The sequence below is a fragment of the Drosophila subpulchrella genome, chromosome 3L (genome assembly GCF_014743375.2).
Source record: "Drosophila subpulchrella strain 33 F10 #4 breed RU33 chromosome 3L, RU_Dsub_v1.1 Primary Assembly, whole genome shotgun sequence".
Classification (NCBI taxonomy): domain Eukaryota; kingdom Metazoa; phylum Arthropoda; class Insecta; order Diptera; family Drosophilidae; genus Drosophila; species Drosophila subpulchrella.
The window spans coordinates 11141805-11159331 of NC_050612.1; the positions used below are offsets into that span (position 1 = coordinate 11141805).

General features: G+C 37.5%; 2 protein-coding genes across 5 annotated transcripts; both read right to left on the minus strand.

The window, feature by feature from the left end:
• Nucleotide 1: 1 nt before the first annotated feature.
• Nucleotides 2-15506, minus strand: LOC119552800 (G-protein coupled receptor 52). 4 transcript variants are annotated; one of them, XM_037862634.1, is made up of 5 exons: nt 15309-15506; nt 14577-14755; nt 3505-4793; nt 2738-2996; nt 2-2078 (listed from the first exon to the last, which is right to left on the minus strand). In XM_037862634.1, exons 3-5 carry the CDS (start codon nt 3635-3637, stop codon nt 1502-1504), a joined length of 969 nt encoding a protein of 322 aa, XP_037718562.1. In that variant the 5' UTR covers nt 3638-4793; nt 14577-14755; nt 15309-15506; the 3' UTR covers nt 2-1501. The 4 variants fall into 4 exon arrangements, with proteins under 4 accessions (XP_037718562.1, XP_037718561.1, XP_037718563.1 ...); XM_037862633.1 differs by having other exon boundaries at nt 14577-14771; XM_037862635.1 differs by having other exon boundaries at nt 14577-14771; nt 15417-15496.
• Nucleotides 15507-16384: 878 nt separating this feature from the next.
• On the minus strand, nt 16385-17183 carry LOC119554523. The gene is made up of 3 exons (XM_037865469.1): nt 16963-17183; nt 16767-16904; nt 16385-16705 (listed from the first exon to the last, which is right to left on the minus strand). The coding sequence occupies exons 1-3, from the start codon at nt 17055-17057 to the stop codon at nt 16480-16482; spliced, it is 459 nt and encodes a 152-aa protein (XP_037721397.1). The 5' UTR covers nt 17058-17183; the 3' UTR covers nt 16385-16479.
• Nucleotides 17184-17527: the final 344 nt, after the last annotated feature.

Below are 17527 nucleotides of genomic sequence, written 5' to 3' on the forward strand. Positions count from 1 at the left end.
ACCTTATCATCATTTTTGCATTTATTTACTGCGTTCATTGTTTATATTTTTCGAAACGACTTTTCTATCTGCTTATATCGCTCTAACAATTTCCTTACACTTAAAAATCGATAACACTTGCCTTTTTGTGTGTAAATTAGTTTCGAACTATAACTAAATGTACAAAAGATCGTCAATGAAATGTACAACAACAAAATATACACAATGTTTCGTTTTCGAGTTCGTTCATTATTTTCGCATTTGGCATGTTTGCTGTTAAGATATAATCAATAATCTTCAATAATATTCAACTACAAACACTCGACTTGGGACCCTGGACGCTTCAACGGCAGGTCCTAGGAAACTGAATTTGACCCACTAAGGGAACTAGGCGAAATTATGGGAAACCCCACCAAATCGAAGCGTTCGGGGGCGGCCAAAAGGAAAATATGTACATACATCTGCGATTTTAACAACGATCGAATCTTGACACTAGCCTATATCCTTTCATTTTCATTATTTATTTATATCGCTAAGAACTACTGGAAATGTTTTTTCGGGTTTCTTCGCTTTTGGATTTTAACATTTTTGCTGTGTTGAGTTTTTGTATTTATTCGTTTAGTGGGCCTGGGTTTTCCGTTTCTAAAGCGCATTCGCAAAGCGTGCGAAGATTGAATTTTTTTAGAATTTTGAATTCTGCATTTCCGGCCCGTCGTCAAGTTTGGCAAATTGTTTAATAAACTCTACACGATTTCTTTGTAAAATTCTAAATGCTACTTAATATGGACTTTGAAAAAGGTATATACTTATGCATTCTTTAGATAATTATCTTGCTTCTCGAGTAGCATATGATTTTCGTATATTTTTTATATTTTTTATAGTAGCAAGTTTGATCTGTAAACCGGAAACGGAAATGTTGTTCTTGCCTAGTGAATTGTCTCTTGTCTACGAATTAGAATTTGAATCGCCGCTACAAATACATATGGCTAGAGTTAAGTACAAGTATATACGTGGTAAGCTCATAAATACACAATAATAATCGTCAATCAATTCAATGCAATCAATCAATCAATTAGTCAATCATAATTGGATACGCTAAAAACTCTTAGCCTAGCTTAGGTCTAGAAATATGAATATGTCTTTCAACGTGTCTGTGTTTTTGGTGTCTCTGTGTGGTTTTCTGTATGATTGGTGGTTGGGTGGTTGAGTGGTTGAGTGGCTGAGTGGTTGCGTATCTTAGTTTTTCAGTGGCTGTGTTTGGTTGGTGGTGCTTTCATTGGCATGTCGCGTAGCGCCAAACGGCCCGTAAATATGCAACTATATGGCAAACAGGCAAGTAAGTGTTTATATAGAGAGAGAGATTGTTAAGGAAATGGCTCAATGCAATTACAACCAATTTTTTTTATTACTTGCAGGACTTTGTGGTTCTTCTCAAAGGGATGGCGGAAAGGGGGTTGGATGGGGGATTTTGCGGATAATTATTTGAATTTTTTTTGAGGAGAATGAAAATCTAAATCTAACTCTAGTCATCTGGGTCCAACCCGATTAGCTCTGCTTGCAAACGGCCCTTAGTCTTACAACAAATGGTTAAGCAAAATACTCTCAAAGCGATACGGAATTGCGGCGACATACTGGTCATGATCAGAATTTTCCAAAACGAATTCAATATGCCGATCCAGACGACGGCGAAGTTGATAAGAGTACTTTGGATAACATAGCCCGTGACCACCTCATACAGACGCAACAGAATCCATGGCAGCCAGGACACCCAGAATGCAAAGACTAATGCGAATGACATCATATGACTAGGGTTCGATAAATTTTCAGCCAGAGCAGTTGCATATTCTTTATCGTGTATCGGCTCGCCGGACCTAATCTTACGCATCATTACAAAGATATAGCCGTAGTTGTGTACGATTGAAATGAGGCTGGGACCTAAGACTAAAATGGCCAGTGTGGCACTATATGCGGCCATGTTCCCCCAGTCCAGCATGCAGATGTGCGTCATGTTGTTCTCGATCGGCATAGAGTAGCCCAGAATTGGGGGGCAGCAGAGCAGGGCCGCCGATATCCAGGTGAACACCATCCAGCATTGGCATCTGCAGGAAAGGGATTATAATAATGGATATCAAAAAGATGGTAATACGTTTAGAGATTAAGGTCATAAAGAATATGATATCAAGTACGAATTGCTCTTAAAATAAATCGAATCTATTCTATTTAATTCTGATCCAAAAATATATCAAACTTTACGTATTGTAGAAAATGTATTAAATTATTTTAATGGAACCAGTTGTTGTTAGAACCAGCAACTTATTTAAAAATATTTAAATTAAACATATGAATAATAAAAATAATATCAAGTATGAATTCCTCTTAAAATAAATCGTATCGATTCTATTTTATTCTGAACCAAAAATATATCGAACTTTACGTATTGTAGAAAAGCAAATTATTTTAAAAAATATTAATGAAGCATATGAATGATATGAGAACTAATATCAAATTAAGCTACGCTTACATTTTTAGATAGTTTTACCAAAATTTAAAGTACATTGAAAAAAATATCATAAAAATTTTTATACCATATCACAAAAACTGAATTTTTAATAAATTCTCGTTAAAAGAGGAAAAATTATAATGAAACCATTAGATATAAGAAGTTAAATTATTACAATGTTTATGATTATATATCGTAGAATTTTTTAAGTTTGCTTTTTATATTATCCAAACTAAGGATCTAGAGACCCCCACTCACCTCGTCTTCGTCTGGACCGTTTCATATCGCAGTGGCTTGCGCACCGCCAAATACCGATCCACCGATATCCACATGAAGGTGTAGACAGACACCGCCCACAGAGTGACCTCCAAATACCCCGTGAAGCGGCACACGATGTCGCCGTACATCCATTCTCCAGTCAAAGCGGGATATACGGAGAAGGGCACCACCAGCAGACCGCAAAGCAGATCGGCAATGGCCAGGGACAGCAGGTAGTAGTTTATCACCTCTGTGGGTCCTGCGGGCACATTTTGCATTAGCCAGTGAAATTATAAAGTTGTTATAAAATAAAAAACAAATGCAAACCATAAGTTAAAAATGATTCATTCAATAAATTTGTTGGGCGAGTCTAAATTTACGACATTCACTATAACTATTTTATAGCCAAAGGTATTTTCCATTTATCCAATACAAAGAAACGAAAATATATTAAAAGTTAACATTTTTGGTCTATTATGGGTAAAACTTTGTGGGCCACAGTTTTAATTCAATAAAGTGGCTTTAATAAATAATACTTTTAAGCAAAATGGGTTCTTTAAATTTGTAATGATGCAATAAAGACAACAAAAACACATGACATTTAATTACTTCATACTCTTTCCTTTTAAGGATGCAAAACTAAACATTTAAATAAGATATAACACATAGTTTTTTTGTTATGAAAGAAGAGTTCCTGAGACCAAACCTAACCGCGTTCAAGATGTTCCTGTTGAAAGCATTAATCGCATATTATGCGTGCAACGTACCCTTGAAGTTGGCATAGGTGGCGATGATGAGGAGGTTGGACAGGACGATGGCCACGCCCAGTATGGATATGAGCACCGCCTTGGTGAGGGCCTCAATCTTGGAATTATCCTGTAGGTAGCTCATTTCCTGCATTTTTAAGGGGCCGCTGGCGGGTGAAAGTGGCGCTCCTGTGCTCGTTGTTATTATTCCTGTTTACTCTCCCTTGCCGCCTTCTTGTTCACCTGCTTTCACTGCTTTCTCCTGCTTTCTCCTGCTGCTTTCTTGGCGGCTCCTTGGCGGGCTGATTGTTATGCAAAGGCCAGTGGACGTGGACGTGACCGTACTTCACTTCCGGTCATGGCGGCCGCCCATGCAATTGTCCTGTGGTTTTACAATGTACGTATGTGTGTGTGTGTGATTTCCTGTGTGTCTGGGTGAGTGTATAGGTAGGTAGGTATAGATGTATTTGTGTCTGGCTGAGAGTGTTAGTGGCGTCCTTTATTGTGCAACGACGCTTGCACACGCGAAGGTCGTCGGAGTCCTTGGCGCTTTTTTCGTCCTTTTTCCACCGTTGGCGCCGAATTTGTATAAATTTTCTACTGCCTACTTTTGGGCTGTGCTTTGTGCTGCTGCCTACTTTTTGGCGCTGAGCCAAGCATTTGATTGTTACCCTTACAATCCTGCCGCCGTGGTTAAGGTTAAGGATAAGGTTCTGCCCGGGTGTGGGTGTGTTTTTATGTCTTCTAACGTGTGTGTTTGAAGCTCGTTTAAAAATTTAGCTTGGATTAAAATCTTACTTTTAAATTCTACTAATTGCGTACAATTTTCGTTCTAATTTAGAGGATCGTAAACCGTTTAGTTTTTGTTTTTTTGTTAAATTCACAACGCTCTTTGCTAAGTTTTAATGAACGTTAAACTGTTATTCGTTTGGTATTTAATAATTCGCTACTAGTTTAAATATCGATTTAAAAATGTACACATTTCAAACTCGCAAGTGGAAGAATAATGATTATTATTATTTAATGTGTAATAATTACGCGGTTTTCGGGGTTGCTTTCGTGTTTTTTCTGTTTTGACTATAATTAAAGCACAGCACAAATGGTTTTGTTGTTTTGTAAGGCTTCTGTTGTGCTACATTTAAGTTGTTAAAATAGTTCGATTATAGTTCGGTTGTTAAGTATCGGCTTTGGTATTTTATTTCGCTGCTTGGTGATTGTGATTATCCTTTTGCTTGTAAATTCTGGCTGTTGTTATTGCTGTTGCTCCTGCTCCCCACCTTCTGCCGTCAGTTTAAGCTAATTGTGCGCATCTGCAAGGACAAAGGAATTAAGTATAAATAATAGTTTATGGAATCTCATCCCATCTTGAGCCAATCAATAAATTATCCCACATACGGCAGCAGGCGGAAAGAGCCTTTTAGCTGCACAAACGCTTTACATAAGCGTGCTTATCCTGGGCCCGTCACTTGCCTGCTATTTCAGAGGCACCCATTTCAGAGTCACCCCAAACCAGCACCACCCCCACAACCACCACCACCCACTTTTCCCGCCTGCAATGACCCACTTTGCGGCGCCACTTGACACAGTTTGAGAGCCATAGCTGTCACTGGCCGGCTGCTCAAACTGGGTTTGTCTCTCGAGGGCCTGGAACTGTTAAAAATCTCGAGGGGTCTGCGCTTTGGTCTCTATTTGCGGACCACCGTCATCGATCACGCCCACTCTATTCATATTTAACCGACCCCTGGTGAGTGCTGCTAAGATGTCTATTTTTCAGCAGAGTTTGGTGGTTTTAAAGGTTTTTAAGAGGGTCTTGAAAAACCTACATATTTAAAAAAAAAAGTTTATTGAATAGATTCTGTTCTATACTTTAGAATTAAAATTCAAAACTTTTAATCAATACTAATTTTTTAAAATTTTCAGTTTCTGAGTTGAATTTTATATACATATATATATAATGTACGAATTTTTATGATTTTTTTTTAAACACTTTGTAATTTTACGTACATTTTCATTTTTGTTGTACGTAATACAATCAATTATTCTATTTCCATATTATTTCCAAAAATTATTTATCGATTTATAATTTATAATTTGTATATTTGCCAGTTGTTATTTATTTAAAATATTAATTGGTATACGTTACAGAATAATTATAATGTATTATTTATAAATATTTTAATATACCAATTAAACATTTTATACTATTTTCAAAGTTAGTCGCTGTTATTTTAAACAAAACGCTTTAGCTTTTAGGGAGTACTACTTTTAAAAAATATTATTTATTACTTTCTAACCCAATAAATAAATACTTTATTGTGCAACAAAACTAAATACATATTTTGTACTATTTTTAAAATAAGTCCCTGCTATTTTTAATATGTAAATAGTAGACTTTTTGATTACTATTCAATTGTCACCACTGACTTACATCGCAGCCACCATCAGAGCAATCACTACGTCATCGTGCCATTTTCCACGCAGACACAAACACAAACACCATTATCAAATGCCATTAGACATCGGCGGGGGTGCTCCATGTGGCCAAGAAGGAGGGGAGGAGGGGGATGCCATTAGGGGGCGGCATTAGGGGATGTGGATGTTGAGTGAGGTAACAAGTTTGTCATTTGCGCCCCCCTTTCGCCCCTCAACTTGGTAATTTAATTAACGATAACGGGGTAACGCTTCGGGTTCGACAGTCAGTCACTGGCCAGGTAATAAATATCAATGAATTGCATTAGGACACCTCTATCCTCCAGCCCAGCAAAACGCCATTTTCCACCTGATTGTCAATCATTACGTAAGCCACTGCAGTTGATGACGGTGGCGAGGAAAACGTCATTTGTGCAAATGACTTCCTGGCCTACGACCCATTCAAATCCACTGGCTGTCCCCTCTGCAATTACGCTGAAATAACTGTTATTGCTGCCAACTCAACTGGACCCCTTCGCATAATGAGTGCCCCCCTCGAAAGACCGGAAACTAAAGGCCCAGCAATGGGTTCAGCGAACCCTCTACTCCTTTTCTCGGAAGGATAATCAATAAGCGCGGCCAGTGATTAATTATGTAAACATGTGCTCATTGTTCTTCGAGGGAACCGCTAACAAGCTGATGAGATTTTGATTGCCGCTGGGAAACGCAGGGCAGGTCATTAAGCCTTTGGAATAATTAAAAACAATATGTGGCCTGCCTTTCAGGGCCAGTTTTAATCCTGCTTGAATAAGGAGATAGGGATTTGTGGATGCTGCAAGCTGGGCTGTGGAAAATGGAGCTCGGGCTTCAATTGAAAATTTAAGTGACCTACATAACTAACCATTTAAGCTTATGATGAATGCTAAACGAAATGAACATAAATACAAACATAAAAAACAGAGAAAGCAATAAAGAACAAGCTGGAATAGTGTCATATATTTGAGCTGTAATATGTTTAATAAAAAGTTGTATTTCTTTACTGTTTATGCTGATTAGATATTTTATTGGCACTAGACGGTCACTTTTAAAAAAATAAATATAAAAAATACATTTAACTTAAATGTCTTAAAAAACTAATTTATAATTTAATTGCAGAGCCTTGTCTTTAATTAGATAAAACCAAAAAATATCTCAATGAAGAACACTATTAAAATGTAAAGATAATCTTTTTGTAAGCAATATTGAACTATATCAAATTTTAAAAGCTTGGTTTTTTTTTATTTTAAATATTTAAATATTATTATTTAATTTAAATATTCTTCATTTTTTATATAATCTGCGAAATCCTTCGTTGCTTCTCTTAGCATTAAAAGAAACCAACTTTGAAAGCATGCCAAATATCTAACTGGCCTACATTCCCGAAACGCACTGTATGTTTGCGCCCGACTTTCCGATGGCCTGTTTTCACTTCTTGTTCTGTAGATTTCCCAGCGTTTGGGGCCCATAAAATATGTATCCCATGCGTGTTTTATGTCGCCTCAAACAACACAAAAAGTTTGAGCCCGAAACGAAACACAAACAGAGCCGGAAAGCCATCGAATGTGACACTGTCATAAAACCATATATACCCGTATATATTATCCAAATGTCAGGCAGGTGGGAAGTACGGGTAGGTATGGGTACAAATGGGTGTGAGTGAAAGTCACAGGATGGAGAAAAGCTTTTGGGCGCTATAAATAAACTTTTGGATGTCTACGTGTTTAAACAAAATTGCGAAATACCGCAACAAAGGCCAAGGCGAGCTGCAGGCCCAAGAAGAAGGATACTACCCGTTTGATGACGTTAGTTGTGTTGGCAGGAGGCCCCAGGACGAAAAGTGGGTGGACCGGTGGGTGGTGGGCGGTGGGTGGCAGGCTGACAAGGCTGCTGCGGATGGGTGGGCGTGCCACGTCATCGTCGCCATCCACGTGGCTGCGTCTTTACATAAGCATGACCTCACCTTGGCTTTTATTTTCATTTCAGCACAGCGCCGTAGCTATTTTATAATACTTTATTCACCGCATTTACTTGTGGCCACCTGTTTTGCTCAGTGCATCTGGCGGGGCGGCTGCATAATTTATGCTTACGCATGTCAAATGTCGCATATGCCTGCAAAATGCTAGTCCTTCTGAGTAGGGGGCGGCGGTGGAGGAGTGGGCGTGGTCCCAGGCTAGACTTGGCAGCTCCTGTCACTCAGTGGCTTAAGGACTTTGCAGGCGGTCCTGCAGCCTGTTGCTTCGCCCACCGCCCACCGCTCACCGAGCCAAACTTTTGGCCACAAACTTTTGTCAACCCAAAAATGCCTGCAGGCAAATTGCAATTAAAGTGGGAGAAAGCTGGAGAAATGCAACAGTTCAGTCACAATAAATTACTGGGGGAAATTCAATATTATATTGGTTATCAACCGATACTAGAATTTATTAAATCATATTTATTACCACCAATTGCAATTTTAAAGGATTAATATTAATAATATATATTTGAACTTGAATACGAATAAAAGAATGGGGCAAGTCATTACCCTAATTTGAATTCATAACATTAATTCAAAATACGGTTTAATTTTTTGTTTCCCTTGCTTTTAACAATTTCAATTAAAATGTAAAACAATTAAAATTGAATCAAATTAAAAACAAACAAATAATATACAAATTAAAAATACAACAGATGAACTCTCCGTATTATTTAAGAATGCATGTATATAAGTATTTTTTTTTATTAGTTAAGCTGTGTTTAAGTGGCGTTTATTGTTTTTCATATAAACCAAACTTGGTTAAATAATGTCTGCAAAAATCAATAGCTATAGCAGGCTCCTCAGCCCAAAAGTGTCTGCTAAATGTGCCATCTGTGGCCAAACTCCATGTTGGCATAATAATAATAAGCAGCCCGAAAACAGTAATTTCGCCGGGGAACGTCATAAAAAGGAAGAAATCCAATTTCCCTATGAAATGCCCTGAATAATTCCGTCCTCAAAATAAATGTCGGCGGGGGGTGCGTGATTGGGCCAACTTAAATTCACGTGCTACCCGCTGTTATGGCCATAAACCGCATTGTGAAAATGCCGTACCACATGTCGTATACGCAATGCTTTTATTTGGGCCAATTTTGCGTTGCGAGGGCGGTGTGTGATGGAGTTTCCAGGGGGCGTGGCTCGGGCCAAGGACAAACAGCGACTTGGCGACGCGCGCGTGTTTTAGTTTTATATTGTTATATACCCCTTTGGGTTTTCTTAGTAATTCTGATTTCCCCTTGGTAGAACGTTTTTTTCTCTTTTCGAATTAGCTTGCGAAATGCAAGGGCTTGCAGATGTTGCACAATTGACAGGGTCACAGTCATGGGCTGTCCTCCTCTTCTTCTGCACTTCCACTTCCGCGCAACCCACTCGACAACGTGACGTATGCGTAATAAATAAGACTTGCGGCACTCGGCGCTAAGGACAATTGTATTGGCTCCTGATACCGGCTATATCCTAACACACACACACACCATCAAGCACTGGAACAATCGATCAATAAAAAAAGCAACGACACGAAATTCATTTCAATGCTGCGACTTGACATTCAGTCAAGGCGTTCATTGTGGCAGTGTGGCAATAGCAAAGCCAGCCAGTCGGCCAATCAATACGGCAATGCATCAATTTGTCATTCGCGCCATGGCTCCTTAAATGCAGCAACTTGTTTATTTGTTGCTGTTATTTGCTGTCTGATTGATAAGCAAGGGGAAAGTGAATAGGGCCAATGGCCAGGGGGGTGAGATTGGAACGCGAGATCATGACAGCGCGGTTTTTATGCACTTACACGGAGAGAAAAAGTATCACAAGCATTTGGGGGATTACCTCAGGATCTATTAAAAATAATCTTCTAGGTCTTAAGCACCTTTTTTGTGGTACCTTAATTTGTATTTGTATACCTTTTAAATATTTTCATTTGCGATATACAATTTTAGAGTTTCATTTTTATCTTTGCACATCCTTTAAATAGCTAAATCTCTAGTAATTTACGAAAATTGGTAAGTAAATGAAATTATACATATTTTTTTTATCCCATCTCTGATACACACAACAAACGAAATTACCTATAATGTTAGAACTATTAGTATTATTACCAAAATAAATCGTTAATGTCAAATAGTATCTTTTTATATGTTAGTTTCATAAATTAATGGTAGTTTTGTAGGTGCCTTGCCATATTATAATTTTCAAAGTTATGGGTAGCTTTAAATTTATTTAATTATTTAAATTTTATTATTTTGCAGTAAAAATTGTCTGCTATATACAAAAATCTCTAGTGATTTTCAAAAACTGTTACATAAATAAAATATTTTTTTTTGTAATCCTCACTCTAATATTTTTCCCACCGTGCACACAAGGCTCATCCGTCGCCTGGTTACTTGTATTTCATTTGCAATTTATTGGCTCGATGTGCAAACTGACGCTGAAAGAGCTGCCAAGTCTGGTAGGGATTGAGACGGAAGCTCTGAGGACGGTTGACATTTAACCAATTTGCTCGCAGCAGCTGCCAAATGCACACTGATTAACATGTGTGTGTGTGTATCTGGGAATGAGTTCGTATCTGTATCTGTTGCCAAGGGGGAAAAAGGGGAAAAGCGACTCTTCGAGGGTCACTATCAGGAATCCAAGGAGGAAAAGGTCGGGGAATCGCTGGCGGCAATTAGTTGGCACCAGCCCAGGGCCACGCCCATCATAAATATATAAATCAAGGCGGTCACAGCCCACAACTAATTAGACGATGGCCAGGACAAACAGAAAGTAGCGATTTGTGTGTGTGTGCGTGGAAGGAGGAGAAAGGAAATGCGGGAAATTGGGAAAAACCGCGGGTGGGAAATGTGGTTGGGGGAGGAAAATTGAGAGCGGAAAATAGGGGAGTGCTGGAGAATTTAGGCTGAGTGGGTGTGCCCATTTAGGCCGGCCATCGACCAGCGCTTGTTTTGTTTTTCCCCAGCCAGTTTTGGCTAAAATGTTTTTCTTTCATTGGCTAAATGTGGTTTTTGTGTGCGCCAAAACTTATTTTGATAGTTGATGGGGTATGTACGAACCATTATTTAAGTGCCACAATAATTGGATACAATAATATATATGTTTTTAAAAATATTTTAAGGACTGTTGTTGTGCCTTTTAGTTTTGTATTAATTTTAAAAAATTTTTAAGACTGTCCCAAGAGTATCTGTTAGTCGCCTTTCCCAATTGGTATCTGAATAGATATATTCTGTTAAATTTGTTGTTGTTACTTTAAGACATTTAAATATAGCAACACTTTTTTGTTTGCCTCATCTGTTTGGCTGGCTATTTGTTGTCAAACCGAAATGCCGCCAAAAAACAATCCCATTCTTACTTTCCAAAATGTCTTCTGAGGGTACCATAAAATAACAAAAACACGCGACATTTGCAGACACGTTGTGGTCATTAATCAAAAAAGATATAAATTGTGAATAGGTGTATATTGTTAAATTTTTAAAAATGGAATGGTGAAAAACACTAATTAATTAATTTAAATTGAGTCTTTAAAAACTCACTTAATGTTAACTCAAGCATTCAATTTATACTTTGTTTTCATTAAATTATAAGAACATAATATTGTTTTCTTGATTTTAAAGGCTGCTATGATTTCTATTCTTTCCAAAATTGGCTGGTTGGCCAATAAGTTGAAACGAAAGTACACTTTTGAAAATAAAACGTATATATATTTTTTTCGGTCTCTACTTAAAGTAAAGACCATCAAATATGATGAAATTCATTAAAAAATCACCATGAAAACAATAAAAAAGCTTATATAGAAAATAAGTGGACTAATTTAAATCCCATTGCAGAAAATCAGCTAAGGTTAATGCTACCGTTTTAGTTCAAGGGCGAAACCCGTACTTTTACTGCCAATAACCCACTCTGGAATTTCCCCCCCTCACTTCCGTATGCAAATGTGTGGGCAGCAGCAGCTGCGGCATTTTGCTTCCTTTATCGGACTAATTGAAAACGTGTTTCGAAACACAAAGCGGCAAAGAAAAGGCTGGTGGACAATCGCAGTCACACGTCACGACTCATAAATGGAAAAATGGAAGGCAGAAAAGCGAGAGGAGCGTCATTTGGCATGTAAATTAGACTACGGCCAGCCTTGAAGTATGCTATGGAAATTGCACTTGAGTGCCGGACATGCGGCGAGTGTGTTGCATGTTGCTCGTTGCACGTTGCACGTTGCACGCTGCACGCTGCCAGTTGCCGCTGGCTTCTGTTTTCAGTTTGCTGGCCGGTCATGTGTGAAAAATGGCAACTGTGTCAGCGCCCACACGCCCGCGTCAATTGCATTATTCAGAAACTGTGCGGCAAGAACAAAAGCCACTCGGCATGAACGGGAGCGAGAGATTGGGGCAAGAATGAGTCAGACAGGGATGGAAGGGGGCGTGGGCGGTGGGCGGGTGACTCTTAATTATGCAAAAGACGGCAACGACCTTGAAGCTGCCAATTGCAGCACACGTAATTAAAGACGAGCTACAAAACGCAACGAAGCATGGAGGGTTCTTTTCGCTACAGTGGGTTTTCGGATGAAATATATCTTAGGTTCCCAAGAAACTTAGTCCTTAAAACGGTTCAAGCCATATCATTAAAAATATCTTAAGTCTAACCTATGACCTATAACCCCTAATATTTTTAAGCCCATATTATTATTATTCTTCCCTAAAAGGTTGTACGTTTATTTTAGAAGCATATATATTTTAGAAGAATATTTTTAAGCCAATTTAATTATGTAACTTCCATAAAAGGATCTACGTTTTTTTCCTATTCTGTTTTTTAATTCAACTTTTCACACCTTTTTTATATAAAATGACATGATTTTAGGTAGACTCTGACTAAACTTTTAAAATATTTTTAGTATTATTATTTGTACACTGTAGGCTTACTTATAAAAATTAAGCTACAGGGAGGGATGACAGCTATTTTTAATATAGTATTTTGTATTATATTGTATTTCTAGGGACTCCAAAACTTGAATTTTTAACATCTTTAACTGTAATTAAAGGTACTACCCAAAATTTGTTATTTTTAAGTCCTAATGGCTGTAAAGTAATTAAGAAACTATTATATCACGACCATGACCATATACCACATTCGTAAGCCTTGTAACCAAGCCAGTACCCTACAATTATTAAAAATAAGTAAATTAAAAAATCGACTGACCACTGTACGTGGCCCAAACCATTTCCCAGCCCTTTGGGACAACGTGTGAAATTTCCCATTGTGTGATCGATAAAATGGCCATGTGAGAGGGTAAAGGGCTGTGGGCGTTGGGTGGCGGACTGTGCGGTGTTGTCGCGTCCTTGAAGGCAAATTTACGACAAAATAAACAACTTGGCAGCGAAGGAGTCCGAGCCTGAAACCCGGTTCCTGCCGATAAGGATAAGGATACGGGCCAATCGCTTGGCGCGAAATTTTATGACACAGCAAAAGTTATCGACGGCAGCCAAAAGACAAATTGCCTATAAAATGACAAAGTCAATAAAAGTGAAAAAAAGGGGGGGCAACGTGTGACCGAGTTACAGATACATAATCTTGGCTAAGATGCAGGCGACGTATGTACGTAAGTGTGTCCTGCAAATCCTGTATGCCACACACAAATTGAAATTTTCGCAAACGAAATTTGCGTGGAAAATGATGCGCTGAGCCCGAGCTTTTCAGTATTTGCGCAAAGTCTTTGGCTTTGGCTAATCCCCAAACGAATGCTGGCATTCTTTGCATTGAGCTTTCCAACTGAAATTCGTTGGTTTTTTGCTAAACTTTGCCTATTTTCGTATCTCTATATCAGCACCGAAGGACAGCCCATAAAGGAGAGGAGCAAAACAGCACAGCATTTCCGATTGGCGAAGAACGTGAAAGAGTGCACCGAGAAAAATTATGGTCAAAAATGTAAAAGATGCAAAAATTTTAATAATAATATCCTAGAGTTGAAACTGATCAATTACTTTCAATTAAATATTATTAGTAATGTCTTATAACTTTAAATTTAAAAAAAAAATCATATCTGTTGTACATCAATCAGATATGTAACACAGATATATTTGAATTACCCTATAAATATTTAGAGGTTTTAACGAAATTTCTATTCAAATCATTTGAAAAATGGTTAGGGTTCGAGTAACTATGTAGCTTGTATTTAAAATCATAAACTTTTTTTTGTTTATATATATAATTTTATTTAATTTGTCTGAGCCTTGAAAATTTACTTAGATGCATTCATATTTTACCTATGTATAAGCCCAAAATGAAGTACATATACCTGAGAATATTATCGAAAAATATATGTGGTTCCAAAATAATATAATAGATTTCACAATAAAACACTTTCAGAAATAAATGCATTATGGATTTCCAAAGATTACAATTTATTATTTATAATATTCATAATAGATCTTTAACACCCCACCTCTTAAATAAATATTCTCCCCACCTAATTTATTCCAGTGCTCGCCAGCACTTTCTTTTGAACCATCACTCCTAGTGTCTCGCTCTTTTCGGGGTTGTTTATGTTTTGCTTCGCTCTTTCGTAGTGCTCCCCTTTTTCTCCCATTTATCTTATATCTTTTTAGGTTGAGGTAGGATGCAAAGGATGTCTGGAGCAAGGCTCCTAAAATGTACTCACCTTAGACGGGACATCCTGTTGAAAACTTGTGCCTTGCCATCGCTCCGTTTTCCAGTTTAGCGTTTGATTATTAATTAATAATTTGCTGTTTTCTTTTTGTTTTGTATAATATTTAATAACATGTATTACATTTTGTCTTGAACACTTTGTCTTTATCACTTTGTTTGCTAACGCTTTGGCTGCAACAGGCAAGAACTGTAAAATATCTAGATGAATGTGGGCTTAAGATATATCTAAACAAAGTCGGCGGCCCTCAAAGAATCGTTTTCTCACTAATGAATCAATTAAATAATATCTTAATGCATGCATTTGGTGGTGTTTAAGTTAAGTGGTTTTTTGTTATCAGATAAGATAATTTTTGGGGGTAAAATTTGTGGCTTTGCTGCCTTGAAATATTTTGATTACCGCGATTGGTAAATATCTTTTAAACGTTGTCACTTTTGCACAAATTTTATATTTCCAATTTTTGAATTTTCGGTAGCACTTTACTTGTTGGCTTTTCCGTGGGCTGCTGATTTTCTGCTTAGCCTTCAACACACATACAGCCGCAGGCGTTTTCACACAGATACACAGGACCCTCTCACAGACACATGTGCGCAGGTGTGTGCCTTGATTTTTCAATTATCCTTTGGCTCGTAATTTGCACAAATTAATTGAAATCACTTTTGGTAAGGGATATTTTTAATTTTCCAATATTTTAATAAACAAAAGAGCGATTGGGGATGAACAAACTTTTCTTTTTGGCCAGCTGAAAATTGTGTTTGCTGGCCGCGTGTTAATATGTGTGTGTGTTGGTGTTGTGTCTGCCTGTTGTGTAGGTGTGTGTGTGTGTGCTTCCACCGTTTCCAACAACAACAACCACTGAACGCGCTGCTGCTGCTGCCGCTGAATCTTTTCTTTTCCTTTCTCTTCGATGCGTGCGTAGGTGCGACGCGCTCACTGTCTAACTGGCAACTGTTTTTCCGCTTTTCCATCGCTTTTCCTGCTCAGCTGCTAACGCCCCGAGAGAACTCGGCCAGCAGAGAGGCCGCTTTTAGCTGGAAATGGAAATGGAAATGGAAGCGGAGTGGAATGACGAGCAACAGGAAGAGCGAGCTTTCGCCAGCTGAAAGCTCTCCCCGAAACGCACATGGCGTTTGTTTATATTTGTGGCAGGTAAAAATAGCACTGCATATTTTTAGGCACCGCCAACAAGAGTTCCCCACTGCGCATGCCCCAACTGCCGCTGGCAAAAGGCTGGTTAAACTAATTAATTTATCTAGTTGCTCCCACTAAAGTTGGGTAGTATATAGTTTTCAAGGGGGAAATTGGCAGTGCTTTAAAGTTACATTTAAAATATGACAAAGATATTGAAAGATTACTTTTGTAGAATATTTTGGTTCTTAAATTGTATTTAATCACTTTAAAGTTGCTAATTTTAATTTACATCCTATATAAGTTTACTTATAAAAATTCAAAAAAATTGGTATAGAGAATAAATTTATTAAACCGTAAGAAAGAATGGGTTAAGTGTTCCTTTTATAAGAATAAACTTATAATTTTTATTTCATTATAGTAAAATCCTATATTTTATATGTAAATCTAACAAACATAAAATTGAACTGTAATTTAAAGCCATTCTGAACACCAAATAAAATATAAATTTATATAACGAATTTTAATTAATAATTTTTATTCGAAATTCCATAAAATAGGATAATAATAGTTCCTCATAAGAAAATGTATTACAGTTTCAAATTCAAACTAAGACGAACTTTATTTTAAAACAAGAAAATACTCATATAAAGAGACCATTAATTGTATAAATTTCGTTTCCTATCTGCATTATATTTTATAAATTTACCACCGAAATGTAAGTTTCTTAAATTTCATCTTGGAGTCCTTGTGTCCTAGGCCTTGATCATTAGTCCTCTCCAGTACTTGGTTCTGCATCGTTGACGTTAAAAGATAGCTCGGCTACTTGTTGTTGATCGGCCAGTGGATGTCGTAAAGGATACAGTTGGTCCATGTGTTCTATGAAAGGACGAATGCCCTCCGGATTCTTCATGTATTTGGCCACACTAAGGATGATATGACGGTAGATCTGGTGATCCCTGTAGGCAGCATTTGGTCGTCGCTTTTGAGGGGGTCTTAAAAATTAAATATATATAAATATATAGAAACTAAAAAAATTGTTAAATCATGATATACCGCTCCTGGGCTCTTTGAATAACCCGTCGACGTCTTACAGTCTCTGTTCTGCGGCATCGCTCACAATATGCAAAATAGGCACACACGAGGATTACCAATGCAGACAGGGTGTAGATGAGCCAACTCCAGCTGAGGACACTGTATAATATATAGGATATATTTGGTAATCTGAAAAACTTAACCGAACCCCTCTTACGTCACAAATGTTGCATTCAAATCCTTCCAGATGGGCGAGATCTGCTCGAGCTGGTTCTTCTTCACATCGCTCCTCCAGAATGCGAATTGATGCATTATTGGCCTGGTCGTCTGACGGCTAACTACCTTCTGAAGTCCGTAAAAAATTTTGAAAATAACTAAAAGGTGTGTGCCTGTCAGGGTTTGTTATTGTGTCTTACTAATTTTCCAAAAACCTTTGAGTTTTGAGGAAAAGCAGGGTGGAGTTGGTTCGTTTTAAACATGAAAAGGGTATGCCTTTCAAAAATATTTATATGGAGTTATGAATAAAATCTAGCGAAATTAAAGCAGTTTTTGAAACGATTTTCTCTAACCGAAAAAAAAATATTATTATCAATGTGGCTTGTATCTGATTTTAGCTAAAATTCATCTTTACATTTTCTCTACAAGGTTTTCTTATAATTACTAAAATTAGTACATACCTTTCACACATAATTAACAATGGAATCTATTAGAAAATAACCATTATATTATTCCCTCATTAACACAAAGCATGATGAATGTATCATCATCGTATACTTATGCTG

Coding starts and splice junctions, on each gene's coding strand:
- LOC119552800 (XM_037862634.1), bottom strand. CDS start 3,637: ATGCAGGAAATGAGCTACCTACAGGATAATTCCAAGATTGAGGCCCTC. Junction 2,997..3,504: donor CACCTATGCCAACTTCAAGG/GTACGTTGCACG, acceptor ATGTGCCCGCAG/GACCCACAGAGGTGATAAAC. Junction 2,079..2,737: donor ACGGTCCAGACGAAGACGAG/GTGAGTGGGGGT, acceptor CCTTTCCTGCAG/ATGCCAATGCTGGATGGTGT.
- LOC119554523 (XM_037865469.1), bottom strand. CDS start 17,057: ATGCATCAATTCGCATTCTGGAGGAGCGATGTGAAGAAGAACCAGCTC. Junction 16,905..16,962: donor TTGAATGCAACATTTGTGAC/GTAAGAGGGGTT, acceptor TATATTATACAG/TGTCCTCAGCTGGAGTTGGC. Junction 16,706..16,766: donor ATTCAAAGAGCCCAGGAGCG/GTATATCATGAT, acceptor TTAATTTTTAAG/ACCCCCTCAAAAGCGACGAC.